Source organism: Phytophthora cinnamomi, assembly GCF_018691715.1.
Source record: "Phytophthora cinnamomi strain GKB4 chromosome Unknown Contig38, whole genome shotgun sequence".
Classification (NCBI taxonomy): Eukaryota; Oomycota; class Peronosporomycetes; order Peronosporales; family Peronosporaceae; genus Phytophthora; species Phytophthora cinnamomi.
The window spans coordinates 1,025,983-1,044,926 of NW_027150971.1; the positions used below are offsets into that span (position 1 = coordinate 1,025,983).

General features: G+C 55.1%; 7 protein-coding genes across 7 annotated transcripts; 2 read left to right on the forward strand and 5 right to left on the reverse strand.

The window, feature by feature from the left end:
* Positions 1-140: 140 nt before the first annotated feature.
* Positions 141-1,905, forward strand: IUM83_03302 (phospholipase D-like protein; the record flags this gene model as incomplete). Its single annotated transcript, XM_067927293.1, has 3 exons — positions 141-797; positions 1,662-1,747; positions 1,809-1,905. The coding sequence occupies 3 exons, from the start codon at positions 141-143 to the stop codon at positions 1,903-1,905; spliced, it is 840 nt and encodes a 279-aa protein (XP_067791999.1).
* Positions 1,906-3,848: 1,943 nt separating this feature from the next.
* Positions 3,849-5,243, reverse strand: IUM83_03303 (Adenylate cyclase; the record flags this gene model as incomplete). The annotated part of the gene is made up of 1 exon (XM_067927294.1): positions 3,849-5,243. The coding sequence occupies one exon, from the start codon at positions 5,241-5,243 to the stop codon at positions 3,849-3,851; it is 1,395 nt and encodes a 464-aa protein (XP_067791907.1).
* Positions 5,244-5,824: 581 nt separating this feature from the next.
* On the forward strand, positions 5,825-7,243 carry IUM83_03304 (uncharacterized protein; the record flags this gene model as incomplete). The annotated part of the gene is made up of 1 exon (XM_067927295.1): positions 5,825-7,243. One exon carries the CDS (start codon positions 5,825-5,827, stop codon positions 7,241-7,243), a length of 1,419 nt encoding a protein of 472 aa, XP_067792001.1.
* A 2,675-nt stretch (positions 7,244-9,918) lies between these two features.
* IUM83_03305 (phosphatidylinositol 3 and 4-kinase-like protein) lies at positions 9,919-14,098 on the reverse strand (the record flags this gene model as incomplete). The annotated part of the gene is made up of 4 exons (XM_067927296.1): positions 9,919-10,263; positions 10,329-10,394; positions 10,490-11,395; positions 12,170-14,098. 4 exons carry the CDS (start codon positions 14,096-14,098, stop codon positions 9,919-9,921), a joined length of 3,246 nt encoding a protein of 1,081 aa, XP_067791786.1.
* A 580-nt stretch (positions 14,099-14,678) lies between these two features.
* Positions 14,679-16,318, reverse strand: IUM83_03306 (Sporangia induced Predicted protein; the record flags this gene model as incomplete). Its single annotated transcript, XM_067927297.1, has 2 exons — positions 14,679-16,082; positions 16,169-16,318. The coding sequence occupies 2 exons, from the start codon at positions 16,316-16,318 to the stop codon at positions 14,679-14,681; spliced, it is 1,554 nt and encodes a 517-aa protein (XP_067791787.1).
* Positions 16,319-16,741: 423 nt separating this feature from the next.
* Positions 16,742-17,146, reverse strand: IUM83_03307 (uncharacterized protein; the record flags this gene model as incomplete). The annotated part of the gene is made up of 1 exon (XM_067927298.1): positions 16,742-17,146. One exon carries the CDS (start codon positions 17,144-17,146, stop codon positions 16,742-16,744), a length of 405 nt encoding a protein of 134 aa, XP_067791677.1.
* Positions 17,147-17,624: 478 nt separating this feature from the next.
* IUM83_03308 (uncharacterized protein) lies at positions 17,625-18,763 on the reverse strand (the record flags this gene model as incomplete). The annotated part of the gene is made up of 5 exons (XM_067927299.1): positions 17,625-17,947; positions 18,051-18,145; positions 18,243-18,319; positions 18,382-18,393; positions 18,458-18,763. The coding sequence occupies 5 exons, from the start codon at positions 18,761-18,763 to the stop codon at positions 17,625-17,627; spliced, it is 813 nt and encodes a 270-aa protein (XP_067791674.1).
* Between the last annotated feature and the right edge of the window lie 181 nt (positions 18,764-18,944).

An 18,944-nucleotide genomic window follows, 5' to 3' on the forward strand; every position in this document is an offset into this window, starting at 1 on the left:
GCGCTCGAAAGGACGCGAGCCAAAACGACCGGTGCATTTCAATCTCTTCCGGACACCTCGATCTCTTCCAGACACCTCGATCTCTTCCAGACACCTCGATCTCTTCCAGACACCTCGATCTCTTCCAGACACTTTGAAAAATGATGACGACGGAGCAGTTCAGCCGCTCGATCCCGTTCCTGCCGGACCCGCAGCAGCGCGCCAATGTGCTCGAGAAAAGCGAGCGCGCAGCCTTCGAGCAGCCCATCCTCGACCACGAAAGATGGTTCCTCAATGCCAACGAGATGCGGACTGCGCGCGACGGCTTCGAGCGACCCACCCACGCGCTCTTCACGACCGGGAACCACGTCAAGATCTATCCTGCTTCGGCGGGCTATTTCAGCGACGTGGCGGACGACATCGCGCAGACCCGCGAGCACGACCTGGTGTACATCGCAGGGTGGTCCGTTTGCAACGTGCCGTTCAAGCCTCTCGACTCGAGCTCGACGCTGCATGAACTGGTCAAGGGCTCCGTGACCCGAGGGGCTGACGTCCGCATGCTCATCTGGTCGAACTTGACCGAGAGGAAGCAGGTGGTGGAGGTCCGGGATTTCGTCAATGCGTTGCCACCGCCGAAGAAGAGCGGACCTGCTCGATTCGTGTTCGACGATCGGCTGCCTCACCCCACGTCCTCACACCACCAGAAGTCTGTCGTGGTGCGCAAAGGTCGAGAGCTTATCGCTTACGTCGGTGGTGTGGACCTCACGTCGAACCGTTGGGATACCCTGGAACACGATCAACATCAACTGCGTCAACAAGTTGGTATCGAGAGAAAAGGCCTAAAAGGGTGGATCGACGCCCATGCGCGGATCATCGGACCTGCGACCAAGGACGTTGCCACAAACTTCCTTGCCAGATGGAACTCGAAGCCGAAGCCGTCGCAAGACCTACTGGACGACCTGCTTGAGTTTGAGAACCCCAAATTTTCTTCGCTTCCTCCCGTTGAAGACAGCGATTCCTCGCTGGTGATCCCATATAATGGCTCTCACGCTGTGCAGTTCGTGTGCACGTACAGCCCGGACTACGCCGGATACGCCGACTTCGCGCCGATGGGCGAGCAGTCGATTTTCCACGCCCGCATCAAAGCAATTCGCAACGCGCGCAACTTCATTTTCATCCAAGACCAGTACTTCATCCTCGTGCCAGAGCTGCTCGACGTTCTTCTTGAAGTTTTGCCCACTATCACGCGTCTTGTTGTCATTGTGCAGAGAACTGCTGAAGCGAGCTATACGGGATATGATAAATACCTGTACGACATGGTGTCTCCTCTCCAGCTCCATTTCCCAGACAAATTCCAGTTCTACACGACAAAAGAGTCGCGAGATTTGTACATCCACAGCAAGATAGTGATCGTCGACGACGTGTATGTTTCGCTTGGCTCTGCGAACTGGAACCGGCGCAGTATGACAAGCGATACGGAGGTCGGTGTGAACATCGTTGATAGTGAACATGTGAGATCCCCAGACAACGTCACTGTCAACAAGCTGGCTCGGGAGTTCCGTTTGCAAAAATTCGTGGAGGCAACGGAGCTTGCTTATGAAAAACTTGAGGCTATGACTTTCCTGGAGGCATGTGACGCTCTCGAAGCTGCTGCTCGTGACGACGATTTTGGTCTCATTCAGACGTACATCCTAAAGGACAAAGCCAGATTCGAGGTTGATAACCTCCAGCGCCAGATCGTAGATCCCGATGATCCGTTAGACAGCAGGTAACCGGTCTACTATGCATGGACATGTAAATGTGAGGCTGATCGTGTGCTATGGTGGTAGGGAACGGGAACACAAGGGCAAACAAGGCGCTTTCTCCTGCTGTCGGTGCTGGAGACGAAACTCAACACGAGATACCCCAGCGGCTTCAGGACACTGAAGGTCAGCGCAGTCATGCATCATATTGCAAGCTGAGTCACAATTGACTTCAACTTTGTTCAACTGCTGTATATGAGGTTTCAGTGGTCATGAATGTTGCGGTTGGTGATACTGGCAAGAGGGTGAAGTAGAGACATACCCATCATTACTTCACTAGTCTTGAATCCATACATCTATCAACGCATTGTCGATGGTTCCTCCTGTCGATCCGCACACCAGCCCTCTCTTGGTCAACCTCACAAGTCAAATTCCTCTTGACTGCGCATATCCCGAGCACTTTTTCCAACAACCCACAAACATGAAGCCGAGCCAGTTTATCCTCCTGCTTTTTATCACCGCCATGCTCAAATCGACCTGGGCCGTTGATTTCGACTGTGCCATCCACCAACCGAAAGCGCTCCGGCGCATGGAAACCACCACCGAGTTGTCTGACACCGAGTCTGCGGGATCAGCTTTTGCGACCAGCAACTCAGTGTCTGCTTCAACTTCGACAACCGAAACAGAAGCTCCAACAACGATCATGGTGCTGCTGCCCGACAACCTCGCACCAAGTTACTCTGGCTCTGGTAGCGTAATGTTTTTCGATGGATCCGTCGGTGACGATGGCAAGGATGTAACCAAATCGGCGGGCTCAAGCGGTGCCACCGATGAAGTATCTGGTGCGGCTTCGAAGCGCAACTCGGGGATGGTGACAGTGCTGACCGCATTCACGATTCTGCTCGCTCATGTTCTCGCGTAAGCAGTGCGATGACCTAGGTCACCACTCTCCCCAACATAACAAGCAATGTGCAAGCACCGATATTCTACACGTAGTGAACGCTCAATGTACCAGTCAATTGCAATACAGTTTGCTTGCAACACAAATTTATCGTTATCTAATTCACTGATAATCTCGTCCCGATATCTTTGTACTCAGTACGCAGCTTCCAATACTCAAGGAGCAGACACTAGTGGAACTACGAACTTCGACCGTGAAAAATAGTTGTTTGTGTTTCATTGTCGTCACGATCTGGCACACAACGTTTCGAAACTTGCAATTTTAGTGGCATCTGCTTCATCAACAGGCAACAACCAAGGCGCCGCTGTCGGCAAGCGAAATATCTATCGTGTACGACCATGGAAATACACTAAATTCCTTAATCAAAATAATGCGATGCATGCTCCATCGTGGCCGGCAGCGTGACGCAGCTGGTGGCGCAAATTAACCTGCAGATTTGCTAGGTGTGAGCACAAGAGACCTTAGTAAAACCCACACTCAAAACTCTCACATTCACGCGTTTTTTTTTCTTTTTTCCAGCGCTCATCGAACTCGGCCAAGGCTGTACGATCGATTTCACTGAGGCGAAACCCCGCCAATTTAATCGATTTGACTATGAGGTAAATTTCTACATCCAGGCTTGTCATTCCTGGCGCTTGTAGTTGGCATAGCACGTCGGCATAAAAACACGTATTGAAACGCTGCTGCTTGGATCGGGCCTCCTGGACAAATGTGCCTTGGTGTGTGTCGGTATCAAAATACAGCGCATCATAGCCTCCTCGGGTTCGCTCAACAGGCTGCAGCCACGTCCGGCTTCCTCCAATTCATGGAATTCTTTGCACCTCCACCTTGTCACCTCTCTCCAACTTCTGTTTGTTATTGTCACGATCTTGCAGCCTAATTAGCTCGGCAGCTAAACATGCGTCCTCCTTGCCGTCATCGTAGGCGATTTCGTATGTGTTGGCTTTCTAGCAGCGAGTGATCATTCCCGTCAACTTTCTAAACGACTTCTTGGGTTTAAACTGAAGAACTTTCGCTTGGGGTAGACCATTTAAATGTAGATTCTCTGACGCCAAATAGCTTCAATGGCGGAATGTTGCACCTTCGTAAAAACAAACTGTATTGAGAAGAAAAGCCTCAGCACGTTATTACTGAAAAACTTCGCTATTCATGTGACCGAGGAGTAGCTACGCTGCAGAATCTGCAGTCCCATAGTCGCTTCCTTTGATGCTGCTCCGACTGCTGCTGCTGCTGGTTGTACTCGGAACTTCAATGAGTTTCGTGAACTCATTTATCTCGGGCAATGATCCTTGCTGTAGCAGTGCCCCGTGCGAAGGAGAGATGCGACCCTGGTGGAACGAGAAATCACCGTGTGGGGGAGTACTTGTGGACTTACCCGACGATGTTCGTGGTTCAGGAAGCGTAAACTCAGAGAGGCGTGCCATGTTCGTTCCTCCAGACACGAAGTAATACTGACTGCGAATCAGCACTGTAAGTTCCTCTTCAATCTGAAGCAGACGCGCTTCAAGATCGATATCGTTTGCGTCCAAGCCAAATGGGCACTCGATCTCCATTGCGACTTCATCTGCCATGAAGAGGAAGGTACCCCACATGAACACCCACAACGGAGTGTACAATCCCGATCTTGGAACAATGACGAACGTATAAAGCAGCATGTATGCTGTCAGCAGGAATTGCAGGTATTGCATGTAGTTGAACGGGATTGGGACGTTGGCGATGTTGAAGACGGTAGTGTACAGGTTAGGAAGTCGCGCCAGTTTGATCTGCAGATTGTTAGAGTTGGGTGGCGTCAAGTGTCCACGGTTTGTGGCAACCTGCACAAGTCTCTTGAGCCAGAGCTCCGTGATGGTGGCGCGGAGTTTGTGAGGGGTGCGACGAACAATTGCTTGGTAGGACTCCTTATCTTCGACCTTGAGTTTGTGCTCTGACCCACACGCGTACAGCTCGTCGTACTCGGCGTCTGTCAACACACCAGCCTCCTTGAGTTTGTCGATTCCGTCCACGCCGCGGCAGTCATGAAACACGATCGCTATGTACAGGAACACCAACCGCCGAAGCTCCGTGAAGAACGTGCACTTTTCAAGCACGTCTTGGGGGATAGTCGAAGCCTTGAAGTCCACTGATGGGCGACGTTTTCTAGGGGATTTCACGTTCGCTGTACTATCTTCATGCTTGGTTGTTTCATCTTCTTTGGCGTCGACAGACTCTGGCACCTCCCTCTTGATAGTAGTGCTCACGTACGCGCACCCGGAGGCAACAATATCTCTGGCAGCCTCTGACAGCGAGCCTACAGCCACCACACCCGCGCGCCACTGTGTAAACGCCGAGTTCATGCGGAACGAGACGATGAGACCTAGGAACGTGTTGAACACCGTCAGCGAGTCCGTGAACGCGGTCGATGCACGCGTAGGAACCACAAACGGTTGGTAGCGGTTCACGACAGCAATAACAAGTGCGACCATCGCCATGATCAGCGCACGCATCGGGGCTTGGCCGTTCAATGCTGATCCATGCCAGCGCATCAGCACTCCCCACAGGTGAGTCGTGTCGTAGTAGATCATCCTACTTCTGCGTGGGTAGCGAGTGACGTATGCGCCGCTGGAAGTTTTCAACACTGGTCGATGCAATGCGAGGAGGTGGGAGAGCTCCGTTGGAGGCACTGGAGCTCATGGCGACGCACGATAGTCATGCATCTACATCTGATGGAATAAGGACGCAACCCCAGCTGGGGGTCCGAATATTCTGTCGACACTGTTGATTTCGTGAAACATTTCAGGAAATGAGTAACTATGCCATCGAAACCTGACCTGCATTTCCGCTAGATCGCACCAACCCGGGACCACTTCAGGCATGGCAGCAGCGACCTCCCCCTAAGCAACTTGAAAATAGTTCGGGCCGTGCGCCGCGTATCCAGCTTGACCACTTCACCATCGATTCAAAAGTTTTGTCGGGAAGCACGAATCAGCTTTTGCGCGTTACCGGCTGGACGGGTTTGGGGGCTATTCTGCACACCGCTCTGGCCACTGCAAGATGGGGGCATGGTACTCCCTCCTTGATGTGCTTCATTGATGTGTGGCGTAAGGTTTGAGCTGAAAAACATTTCATTCCGGAAAGAGCGTTCAAGTACGAAAGCTAGGAAATCATGATTTACTACGACACGTCCCGACTGTGGGGCGTGCTACTGCGTTGGCACGGATCAGCGTTAAATGGACAAGCACCGATGCGCGCGCTCTTCATGGCTACTATTGCGCTGGTCGTCGCTGTCACCAACCACTATCACCCATTCGTGGTGGCGACTCGCAACTCGACGGCGTTCACGGACTCGCTGACGGTATTCAACACATTTCTCGGTCTCATAATATCGTTCCGCTTGAACTCGGCCTTCACGCAGTGGCGAGCGGGAATGGTGGCGATGGGGGCGCTGTCAGAGGCGGCGAGAGAGATCGTGGGCTCAGGTTGCGCGTACGTGAGCACGACCATCAAGGAGGAACTCAAGGAGCGTAACGTTGAAGACACGAATGACGAGGCCATTGCAGAGGCGGCCAAGCGCGCGGGGCGGACGTTGGAGGAGGAGATCGAGTTGGGCAAGAAGCGGAAGCATCTTGGAGGTACTAAGCATATCAAGAAGCAGCCGATTCCGCGTGACATCCTCGAGAAGTGCACCTTCTTCACGGAGCTTCGGCGCCTCGTGTTCCTGTACATTGCCATTGTCTTCCACGACTGTCGTGGCCGTGATGGCATCGACAAGCTTAAGGACTCGGGTGTTTTGACGGATGCTGAATACGACGAGCTCTACGCGTGCGGTTCGGAGCACAAGAAGGAGGTGAAGGATAAGGAGTCGTACCGTGCTCTGGTGCGCCGCACGCCTCACAAGCTGCGCGCCACCATCACCGAACTCTGGCTGAAGCGATTGGTGCAGGTTGCGACTCGGCGAGGCCACCTCACGCTGCCAAACGCCAACAACTTGCAGATCAAGATCGCTCAGCTGCCGAACCTGTACACTACCGTCTTCAACATCGCCAACGTCCCGATCCCATTCAATTATATGCAATACCTGCAGTTTTTGCTGGCCGCCTACATGCTGCTCTACACTTTCGTGATCGTGCCGAACTCGGGGCTCTACACACCGATCTGGGTGTTCCTGTGGGGTACCTTCCTGTTCATGGCCGATGAAATCGCGATGGAGATCGAATGTCCTTTTGGCCTGGACGCAAACGATATCGACCTCGAATCAAGGTTGCTGCAGATTGAAGAGGAACTCACGGTGCTGATTCGCAGTCAGTATTATTTTGTTACTGGCGGTGCGAGCCTCTCTCACATCCCTGACAACACCGAAGACGGTTCCTGGCGCCAAGTGCCGTACGCTAAGCTACAGTCGAAGCCGGAGATCACGGAGGCTTTCTCGTTCCACCAAGGCCGACTATCTCCTTCGAACATGGCTATGGCGCAGCAAGACTCGCTCCCCGAGATCAACGAGTTCACGACGCTGATCCAAGACCCAACAAGCCTCAAGGACAAAAAGGATGACCGTGACTACGGCTCGACTGATGCAGTGGCGTAAATGTCGACAAGAAGACCAGCGATGCGTGTTGTCCATCTGGGTAACGTTAGATAAGTAGCCTGTCCAGTTAGTCATAGGTGATAAATCCCAGTCACCTGCCTGAACGTCACTTTGAATCCATCTTTGACGGTGAGTGATCGCGTCTACCATTGGCTGAAAGCGCAATTGTTCTGCTAAGTTTCTTCATTTCAGAATCTGCCGCCTAGAGGAAAGGATGCTGACGCTCATCTGTGCCGTTGTCGGTGTCAAGGGAAGCGCATTCCCTGTGGACATTGACGAGAACAAGTTGGTAGGCCACCTGAAGTACGAGATCAAGAGGAAGAAGATGTACGAATTTCCTGCCAATGGACTGCAGCTCTTTCTGACAAAGGCCACGGACGACAAGGGAGGCATCCAGTGGCTGTCAGACGAAAGCGAGGCTGCACTGGACCTGGAGAAAGGAATTATCCATCGAGACATTCGGACGCTGATTAATGAAGAGCAGATGGAGGTCACCAAGGCGTTGGGTCACTGGCTGTTTGAAAAGAACAAGGTGCCGCAGCCATCCACCGACCAAATCCACGTGCTAGTGAAACTTCCTGAAGATTTCACGCCGAACAAACGGCCTCGTTTGGCCAGTACACCTCAAGACGTACAAGATGTCACCACGCTTGACGAAGTGCCTCAGATCGACATCAACAGCGATAACAAGTATGCGACTCTGCCTGCTGGGCTTTTGAATGCGTGTGGTTTGTTTTCGAGGCGTGACCTGATGCTGTACCGTCGTCCTTGGGTAAACAATCTGTGGACATACTTGGAAAACGATGTGGTGAAAGATAACAAGAGGCCTTACGTCGTGGGTCCTACTGGCACAGGCAAGTCTGCCTGCACGCTGGGTTTTGCGGCTTCCTTGGATCGCCAGGTATGGAGCGTCATTTGGATCCACTTGGCGGAAGACTGCACCTGCTTGGTGATGAAGACAAAGGAATTCTGGGAGTTCTCAAATCTCGCGGAATTCGTTTTGCCTCGTGTCGCTGACGAAAAGCTGTTTGTGTTCGTGGACGGACACAAGAACTGTGTCGCTCATGAGACTTTTGTACCAATTTGGAGGTCGACACTCCACAAGGACAAGGACAGATTCGTTATTTGCTCTTCCGTGGCTGCGCTGGGGAAGAGAAACGAAGTAGATGATAAGCGTAAAAAGTACGAGTCCTACTCCATGTATTCATGGACAGAAGAGGAGTATCTGGATGCCATCACCGATGACACGTTTTATACCACAGTGGTTGATAAGCTTGATGCAACGAGCGACTGGTGCAAAGTAAATACTGAAGATGGCAGCGATGAGGAAAGTGAAACTAAAGGTGACGGTGGTGAAGTAGACGAAAGTGAGAAGGATCTCGCTCTGAAGTTGAAGTTTTACTATGCTGGTGGCTCGTGCCGGTTCATGTTCGAATTCACCACGGGAGAAATAAAATAACTCTGAAACATGCACTAGGCCGTTCTTCAGACATGGTCAACTATTGCAGAGGCACGTATCACAACGATACAATCAATACTGTTTTTGGGATGCAGCGTGGCGGCCAACGGTCTCCCGCGAGCTCGTTCGCAGCCTTCCGCATGGCAGCAGGTTGCGTCGAGGAAGTTATTGAGCAGTTGGTGACTACTTTCAACATGAAGAATGATCCGTCGGCGGATGGGCACCTCTTTGAGTGGTTGTTTATGGCAGCTTTTTCTAGGCGCGAGGTGGAGCTGTACGGCCGTGAAGACTGTGTAGATGTTATGCCTCGAGCGACAGTTCTTCAGTTTGATCCTAGCAAACGATTTAGGAACTTGGACGTTGCGGGGCAGTACCACCCGGCTGTGATAACTTGCGCCCATAGGGACGGCACGTATGACATCACCTACGACGACGGTGAGAAGGGCGCCAGGTTAGCTCACAAGCAAATGCGACTGCAATGTAGTGACAACAGCCAGTAGAAGCTAAAAAAAAAAGACCGGGTGGAGGCGCGGCGAAACACAAAACTTGTTGGATCTCGGAAGTGGCTGCGACCTGTCAAGTGGAACCAAGGAGGCTATGATGCAGTGTATTTTGACTTGGACAAAAACAAAGTCATCTTTGTCCAGGTAGCGCGATCGAACCAGCGTACTTTCAAGATGCGTTTTTTTGCCGAAGTTCTGCGTCATCTAAAAACTGCTGGGATGACGAGCCCGGACGTGGAGATTTACTTTGTGGTGAAATCGACTCAATGGATGAACTTTCGCTTGACCGATATCCAAGATCGTTCAGTCTTGGCTGAATTTGATAACAGTTGGGCTCGGCAAGAAGAAAAACGCGTGAAAGGGTGCAGTTTTGAGTCTCATTCTTGAGAAGCTGAAAGTGATCTCGGGTGATGAGGCACAGTTGCCCCTGGCAAGTCTTAAATTTCGTCATCATTTCTTCCGACATCCTTCGTGGGGGTCAAGCGAAGATATGAGCGTATCCTCTTACTCCATGAAGCATATCGGGGATTACAAAGTTCCCTTGGCTGATTTTCATTCCATGAACCGCGGGTAAATCCACAATTTCTCCACCAGCTACTGCAACCCCGTTCAACTGGTCAGAGATGACATGGTAGTGACCACAGAAAAATGAGTTATGTGCTATTAACTTCTTTTTACTTCTCCCCCTCCTTCTTTTGTGCTACTGCCAGCTCCTAGTGAACAAGATTGTGGATTGTGTTATCAAAGCGCCTTGACCAGCTTCCCAAGCAATTAGAAACTGTCTGCAGGAGGGACTCGCACGCCTGCTCTTCTGAGAACTCCGGCTTCAACGTCGACACGATGTAGTTGATGTCATCACGTCCCGTCAGCTCCGGCATATCGGCCGGCACCATCAGCAGTAACAGTGACACTAGCAAGTGCATGTGTCGCCGCAGCACATTGTACGCAATGCTAGCGATGTCAAGGAATGTGCCAAAGTCCTTTCCTTGGGTGCCGCCCATGACGTATACCATTTCTTTTGTGAACACGAAGGGAGAGCGTTCCCGAGCCATTCCCAACTAACATGAGCACACATGCGGTTAGAAAGCAGCTACTCGGTCCGGATTAATCGACGGAAACGTACGCTGTACTTCAGGTGTCCTAAGAAGTGGCCGAAGTCAATGTGGAAGTAGCGCCCCGCTGAAGAAATCTGAAGAAATAATAGAGCGAAGCAATTAGCCAGGAGTGTGGGGAAACCACTATAGATCAACTGTGATCCACACTTAGCTACCCATCATTACTCACCATGATGTTGTCGTTGTGGCGATCACCAATACCGAGCACGTATGTCGCAATACAGTAGCCAGCACAGGAGCGTGTGAACAAGTTAATAGCTGCCTTGTGGCTCTTCGCATCCGGGTTATTGGCGTGGATCCACTCAGCGAAAATTGGGTCCTTGAACGACCCCAAGATACCGCCGCGCTTGTGTACATCTGCGGTCGTGACTGAGTTGGGTACTATCTGAAGAATACCCGTCATAGGAGACGTGGCAACACACTTGTACGGCTCCATCGCGAGATCCAGACCTTCTTCACGCCACATTTCATCCATCAACCGGATCAACTGCAGCGTCAGGCAATCTTGCCGAACATCGTCACCAGCCTTGAACATCACCGTCACAGGATCACCGCCCTCCTCGGCATTCTCAAACACCAACCACAACGGCTTCTTTGCCGAATCCATCACACGGCACTTGTTCACGATGATTTTGCCCACTTCGATACGAGGATCAAGCGGCAGCTGGAACGAGCCAGGCAACAACTCGTTCAGCGCCTCTAATCCTTGCTGCATTGCTCGCTTCATCTCAACTGCACCATCGTTCTTCTTCGCCTTCACGCTCTGGCAAATGCGCTCGAGCATACCACCCTCCGAGAAAAGCTTGTCCTGCAACTTCAGAATGGCACGCATCTTTGAGCTGCACACATCCAGGTACGTATTCAAGATCGTTCCGTAGCGCTCACGGTACTGCTCACTGTGGGACTCCACCTTCATGCTCCAGAAGAGGTCAAAACCGATTTGGTTCGGGTTCTTGATGGCGCGCTCAATTAGTAGCATAACCAGAGGAGACGCGTGATGATTTTCATGCTTGATGGCTTGGACAAGCTGTGGCAAGAAATAGCTGAAAGTTGTATCAGCCATCAGACCGAGCTTCTGCACAGCAAATGTCCGCACACCTTCGTTAGCGAATTCACCGTTCAAAAGTTCGATGTAAGCAGCTTGATGGTCAGGCTCAGCCCAGCGCGGCAACAATGACAACGCTTCTTCAGCCTCGAAAGGGTCGTCCCAGTGAACACAGGACAATACACGAGGTAACGCTTGGAATATGTCGACCAATTCTTCACGGTACATCCACAGCTGGGTTTTCTGATAGGGGCTGAATCGATACAAGGGGTCCAGCAGAATTAGCTTTCGAAGGTCCTTCAGACAAGTGTCACGTTGACCAGAACTGTCACTGCTGCAGGAACCAGAGTTCCGACGCTGCTTCGACGGTGTTGAAATGCTAAATCTACCCAATTGATCACCGATGCTTGGTCGGGGACTTTCTTCGAAGAGCACTTCACCGTTGTTCGTCTCTCCGAAAGTGATAGTATCACTGAAAAAAGATCCATTGCTTGCAACAGTTTGGATTGCAAGCATCCACGCCTCGCGAGATTGCTTGGTGTCAGCCGACATAATGTACTCACGCGAGGAATTCACAGGTCGCACCTTAAAACACCAGGTTTGGCGAACCCTTCGCGTGCCGCTGTTGACTGGCGCTGTCGTGAATGTCTGGTTCATGTCATCGGCTGTGCTGACAGTGCAATTTTTCAACGAAATCTGCTTACGTTCTGCAGTTTGGTCGTCAGCGTAGCTCAACGAACAGTTGCCTTGGTCAACAATGAACCAACGCCGCCGCCAACGGGTTAAGCTTTTGTAGTTCCCAACCTTCCGAAGCCACCCCTCCTTGTGCAGCATGTTCGACCGACTACTCTGGACAATGCTAGCTCGGTGTGGGCGAACACTCGACGCAAGCAAATCAGTGTCACTCCAGTCGAAAAAGACGGGAGCATCAAACTTGCGGAGCTCGACGTGGATCAACGGCTCGTTCGGCAACGCCACGTGCGGCACCGGGCCTTGCACACATGAGTACAGATTATTCAGCATGCGAACGTACAGCAGGCCTTGCGTAAGCGTGCCGTCAACCTCAAACGCGTTAATTCCAGTGACGAGCATTTTCTCTTCTTGTCCGTTCGACCTGCCGCCGATTACCTTCTTAATGCCAATCACAGTCAACTCCACCCGCATTGTGCGCGTCACCTCAGAAATGTCAATATTGAATTTGTGCCAAACTGGATTCGCCCACTCCACGAACAGCAAGTCATTGCGCTGGGCCTTCAGACGGACGTCAGTCGTATCCACGACAGAATTCTCAATCAGTTGACCCCCATCGTAAAGAGCAATGCGAACCAAAACACTGGCACTGTCCAGCTCAACATGCGTGATGTTCGCCGCTTCACTGGTTCGCTTGAGTACACACGTTGTTCGGGGGATATTAAGGACACGGTGAATCCGAACCGCAAAGGGCTCTTGCACCATAACACTGGGGATCGGCGTCTTCTTGTCCGGCTGAGGCTGTTCCCAGTCGGTATCCCCAAGTGTTGTCATCTGCAGAGACGCGGACCGATCCGCCTCCAGCGCCTCATCGACCTGATTCGAGGCCCTACTTGCTCTCGGATCTCCTGCCAGCTGCAGGCTGCTGCGGATACTAAGGTTCAGCATGGCCGTCTCGCGAATAATAGACTTGTGCACCACGGTCAACCTAATAGTCTTCTTGGTCATCAGGCACTCTCGCACGTGCACGTACTCGTTCAGAATACGGAACCTGTCGATCATGTAGTCACGGAAGCCCGTGATCTTCAACAGGTACTCGGCGGGGTCGTACGGCTTGAGGGGGGCCGCATCCAGCGCCTGCTTGTAGCAGTTGAAGATGTGCTCCACGATCTCCCCGACCGTGTCGCTCGTCGTGACCGCCATCCGGACGTCCGTGATGGCTTGGGCGTTGACCTCTCGCAGCTGGAACTGCCGCTTGTAGATCACGTGGACGGCGCTAAACTTGACGACGCCGCAGAGCGCCTTGACCCAGCGGTGGTACTCGGTCTCCGACTCGGCCGCGAGCACCCACGTGCGGGCCGTGGTGACCAGCAGGAAGCCGAAGGGCTCCGACTTGTTGTCCATGGGCTGCACGGACGAGACGCGGTCGAGGTCGATGAAGCCCTTCTCGTAGGCCTTCTTCTCCTCCCGACTGAGCGGGATGCCGTGCTTCTCGGGCCTCTTCCGGTAGTAGGCCAGCACGCTGCCGTCCAGCTCCATGTAGCGCCGCTTGAAGGCCTTGATGCCCTCGCCGCGCTTGCGCAGCAGGCCGCTCACGAGCTTGGGCGGCACGGCGTGCGACACCTGGTGCTGCGAGATGATGAGGCTGGCGGGCACGCGCGCCACGCAGTTGAGGAACTGCGGCGTGTCCAGCGCGAACGTGGGCTGGCCCTTGTGCGCCACCCAGTCGCCGTCCTCGACGCGGAACTCGGGCGTGTTGGCGCGCACCTCCAGGTCCGTGGGGGAGATCTCGGCGTGCGCGCGCTGCAGCAGCCGCCCCACGGCCGCGCGGAAGTACAGCGACTCCTTCGAGTGGTGCAGCCCCGGCACGGGCTGCCAGCGCTGCGCAGTGGCAGTGGCGGTGGCCGTGGCGCCGCGGCCTGCCAGCGGGTTCATGGCCGCGAAGGACGGCACGAGCGAGCTGTCCACGTTGTCGAAGGCCTTGCCGGCCTCGTACGCGGCGTAGCACGACGCCAGCGACGACGCACGCTGGCTGGGCAGCATGGCGGCCGGTAGTGACGTGGTTAACGGGGAGACGGACGGACGGAAGCTTCTTCTTCTTCTCTCTAGGGCGGCGAGTTGCGGACTGCGAGAGCAGCAAGAGGGTTGAACCCAGCGGAAGTGACCTTTGGGTGAACTGCGGAAGCGGGCTCTGCTTATAGTGGTGCAGCGGCAGAAGAGGCGGCCACCCGCGTGGATGCTGGGAGGTAGAGAGGAGGCTGTGGGAGCTGATATGACGTGCTTTCGGCGCTGGCGCCAATGGCGGCCGAGCCAGCCATTCCGCGGCACCCAACGTGTCTGGGGAATAGCGTCTGCATGGCGGACGGCGGCACGAGGACGGTCTGCGAAGGACCCAGATGTCAACCAGCGTCAACGCAGGACGACCCACATGGCTCCAGTTGTCCACCAACGTTGAAGTTGCCGTGCAAATCTTAATCGTTGCTGTTGCACACGCGTGTGGACATTATTAATACGTGAGCGTCTTATTCCTATACACAAGTCTTTGGACAGCGCGTACTTATTACCCAGGTGGTGATGCATGTCGATTACGTTTGCACTACCTTTTATCTATGGCTGACGCTGCTCAGTCGCCGCAGACCGAGCGGATGTCGAAGCCCACGGAGTAGTCGTCCTCGTGCCGGGAGGCGGCGGGCCGCGGCGTCGCGGGCTTGAGCAGCATGGGGAAGTGGTCGCGCGAGGTGAGCGCGACGGCCACGCCCTCGCGGTGGATCTGCTCGGCCGCCTTCTGCTTCTTGCGGATCTCCACCAGCTTCTTCATGCCGCTGTCGCGGTGCCACGAGCCCGTGAGCGTCTTGCGCAGCTCCTCGCGGTCGTGCGCCTGCTTCCTCTCGATCGCATCGAGCTCGTTGCGGATGCGCCGCAGGAACTGCTGGTCGTCCTGCAGCAGCTTCTCCTTGGAGGCGAGACGGTCGTGCTCCCGAGCCGAGATCTGGTCCTGCAGCTGGTGCTTGAGCTGCTCCTTCACGCGGTTCAGATAGCGCTGGTCGTCGTACCCTTGGCGCGTGTGCTCGCTCTCGGAGAAGAAGGTGCTGGCCTTCGGGTCGGTCGTGCGCCGCTCGTGCTTCTCGACTGCGATGGAGTCCTCGCGCTGCTGCATTTGCACGCGCAGGTGCCGCTGCAAGTCCTCCGCGCACATCCGGCGCATCTTGATTTCAAGCGCCACCGTGTCCAAGTCGCGCCGTTGCTGCAGTTGCTGGTCGAACGCGTACTTCGCCTCGAGATCGACGTCGTTAGCCAGCTTCGAAATGTGCCGCTTGAAGGCGGACTCCATCACGTGGTGCTTTGGGGAGCGATCGCTCGTTGCCGAGCTCGGTGATAACAGTGCATCGTACATTTGCAGCTCTTCCTCGATACTCACGTTCGCGCCGATAATGTTTTCAGGGTCGCTGCGGTTCGTGGGTAGCGCCTCCAGACCGTCGGTCGGGAACACAATGTTTGAGGTGGCAGCTCGCCTTGCGCCCTCATTCTTGTTTGTAGGTGGGAACGCCTCGTTGTAGTCGACAACATCTTCTGGTGAAATGTCAAAGTCCTCGAGGTTGCCGAGAGTCGACGGCGGGCTGCTGATCATCGAGCGCGTGATTTGGTCTTCGAGTACCCGTGGGAACTTGAGCGGGTCGAACAGCACGGAGACGCAGCGGTTCTTGGCGATCAATCGACCGAAGTTGAAAGCTATGGATACGGGCACCCCCGTGCTCGCCACCATTCCTATCTTCTGCACCATGTCGCGAATGGCGCAGAAGACGAGGTCCTTGGTGAGGTTGCGAGAGAACTTGATGGCGATTTTCGTGAAGTTGATATCTTCCAGCGACGCCAAGTTCGCGCTGGGCAAAGGCGGCCGTCGCTGCGAGAGCCCATACGTTTTGGTGAAGGTGTCGGACAGGAAGAAAACGGGTCGCAGCTTGGGCTGGTTGCGCGAGTTCGTGAAGGTCTCCCACGTGATGGTCGCGAAAGTTGCAATGTGCACACCCTGGAATCAATCAATCAACCACAACACACAAGGAAGGTCAATGGAGCTGCAAATTGAGAAATCTGCTAGTACACCTGCAGCCGTACCTTGCCCTGGTTGAAACGCGACTCAATCCAGTCGTTGAACGCGCGCCAAACATCCTCGAGTGTTTCTCGCTTTTTGTCTGCGGCGCATTTCGTGCGCGACAGCCGCGTGCTGCAGTCGTTCAGCAAGTGTTTGAGCGTGTACAGCGACATCAAGCCGACACTGAGAAGCCTTCAACTGGGGCAAGGAAGGATTGACCGCCCAAGCAAAGCAAGCGTGTCATGCTTCAACTTAGCGCCGCACTATTCTGGGGCCACCGCGACGCCAAAAGCGACCGATCTCGCAAAAATACCCTGCAGTAAAGAGGTCTTCCTCTCATCAGAACGCGGGGCCGCAGATCGAGAACGTGACGATCATCGACAACCGCAGCACGAAGAAGTATGGCATCACGAGTTGAATGAAACTCTCATCGCATCCCTTGTAAATTATGGCTATGGTACATCTCGCCTCCCCCTCCTCTCTCCTCTCCTCCCTTCGTTCCTCCCCAAACTCTATGGTACGAACACCGCGGCGCAACAAAAAGCTCGCTCGTCGGCCCCCTCTTCTCCCGTAGAACGAGCGACATCTCCGCGTCCTTAGATGTCCAGGACGCGCAGCGTGAGCCGTCGCGACATGGCGATCTCGGACGACTCCATCATCATGCGGTAGATGCGTTTCTCGCTGCAGCCGGCCTTGGTCAGCATCGTGACGCGCTCCAGCGGCTTGAGCCAGCGCACCTTGCGGCGTCGCTGCGTGCGCGTGGGGTGCTTGGCGTCTCTGAGCGGCTTGGAGGTCCTTGGGGGAGCGGGCGCCGCCTCGTCCAGCTCTTCCACGTCGTCGCGCTCCCTCATGGCGGCGTCGTCCAGCGGCGTGCTCCACACACTGCGAGGCTTCCAGGCCAGGCCGATGGACGGCCCGCCGTGCTTGGGCACGGCGCTGCCGCCCAGACCCACGCCGAACTCGTACACGGTGACGGTGGACCATCGCACGCACTTCTTCATGTTGCGGGGGATCGGCTCGGGCAGGCACAGAGGAGCTTCGCGGGTCCCTTGTGGGGGGCTTTTCCGAATGGAGGGAGGCGGCGGCGGCCTGCTGTTCTTTCACACGCGCTCATGGTGAACGCGCGAAAGCCTCGGGCACCCATCCATCCGTCGAAAAGTGTATGGGGCCCAGTATGGTGGCCGACTCTGCCCCCCGCCCCGTTCCCGCGTCGCTCGAGATAGACACCCCAAGCTGGAGGGGTGACCCGTCGGCGTCGGGCCGTGCAGACGTACCACTCGCAAACAAACCAGACGTCGCCCCGCCCCGCGCTGAAGGAAGCAGACCGACACCTAGCCGTTTTTGCACCACGCCATTCGACGAAAAGCGCCGCAAAATTATCCGGGCCCAGGCGAGGCGTTGCTATGCTGTATGTTGAATTGCGTTGAGTCCAGATGGCGGCGCGCGGGTGTTTGTGGCGATGGCGACGAGGAAGCGCAGCTATTCGCGGCCCAGGTGGAACGGTCTAGATTCGGAGCTGAGCGTGCAACGGCCGCCTACTGCTCGAGCCGCCCCAGCCGGCACCTGCACGCTGCCGCCGCCGCCGCCTCGGGCGAGTCGCACCGTGACCAGGTACAGGTCGCGTCGCAGCATGGAGAAGCCTGTGACCACGCAGCCACCGCTGCAGACGACGTCCTCCTGGGTGAACTCGTCCACGGGCTCGCTGAAGTGGACCTCGAGCCGCCGGGTTTCGCTAGCAGCACCATCAAGTGCAGATGAGCCCGTGGCGACGGGACGAACGATGACTTGAGGACAGGCATCACCTACGACGACGAGCAGCACGTGAGCGAGTTTAGACGAGCTCTCTTTCCTTGGTGCTGCTGCACCTAAAGGGCTGGCAGGATGGAGTTGTGCGGCGAGCAGTACCTTGCAGCAGGGCCCGAACCTTCACGCGGTCAACGGGGTCCGCGGAGGCGAAGCCCGCCACGTCAATGGCACGCACGCCGTCGCACAGCAGATCCCTACGACAGCATACCACGGGGGACGACGTCGCCGCCTAAGCTCAACCGGGGCCGTCCACTTCGGCAGCGCAAGGAAGGGCTGCCATGCACTACGTACTTGTCGGCGCCGCGACGCAGCAAGAGCTTGACGATTTGGTGTCGCCCGAACAAGCTCGCGACGTACAGTGCTGTCCGCTGCTCACCCAAGCATGAACATAAGTAGCTGTCCGTAGGTGTCACCTCCTATAATCTCAAACCTGGTGATTGCCCTGCCACCAGCATGAGCTCCAGGTTAGCGACGTGTACTTTTGCAGCAGGAGCGGCCGCACTTACGAAGACCTTATCCAGCAGTATCCGCATGGAGCAGAGGAAACACGCACGTGAGTGAGCGAGCGTCTGAGCCCCACAGCGCCGAAGCCACCGCTTGATCTCTATCGACAGTGGGCCCACCTTGGAGAACACAGCCGCTGGGTGGTCAGCGATGAAGCGCTGCACCTGGCCCACCTGGTTGTCGCGCACAGCGCGGTAGAAGCCATCAAGGTCAAGTGGCTTCACGCCGCTGGCGCTGCTGCTGCCGTACGTCTGGCTCCACCACAGCGCATTGCCTCGACTCAGCGGCGGCGCCCTCGAGCTGCTCATGGTGTCGGATGCAAGTCGCCGCGTCGTTTCGCCAATGCGCCCGTCACTATCTTCACCTCGATTGAGTGACGTGTGGATGACCAAACGGTACGTAATCAGCGCTGGGACTTGGAGCCACAATCCCTCGCCCTGCAGCTGGCAGCGGTGTTTGCAGCTGGGCGAGTGCCTCCAGCTTCGAGCA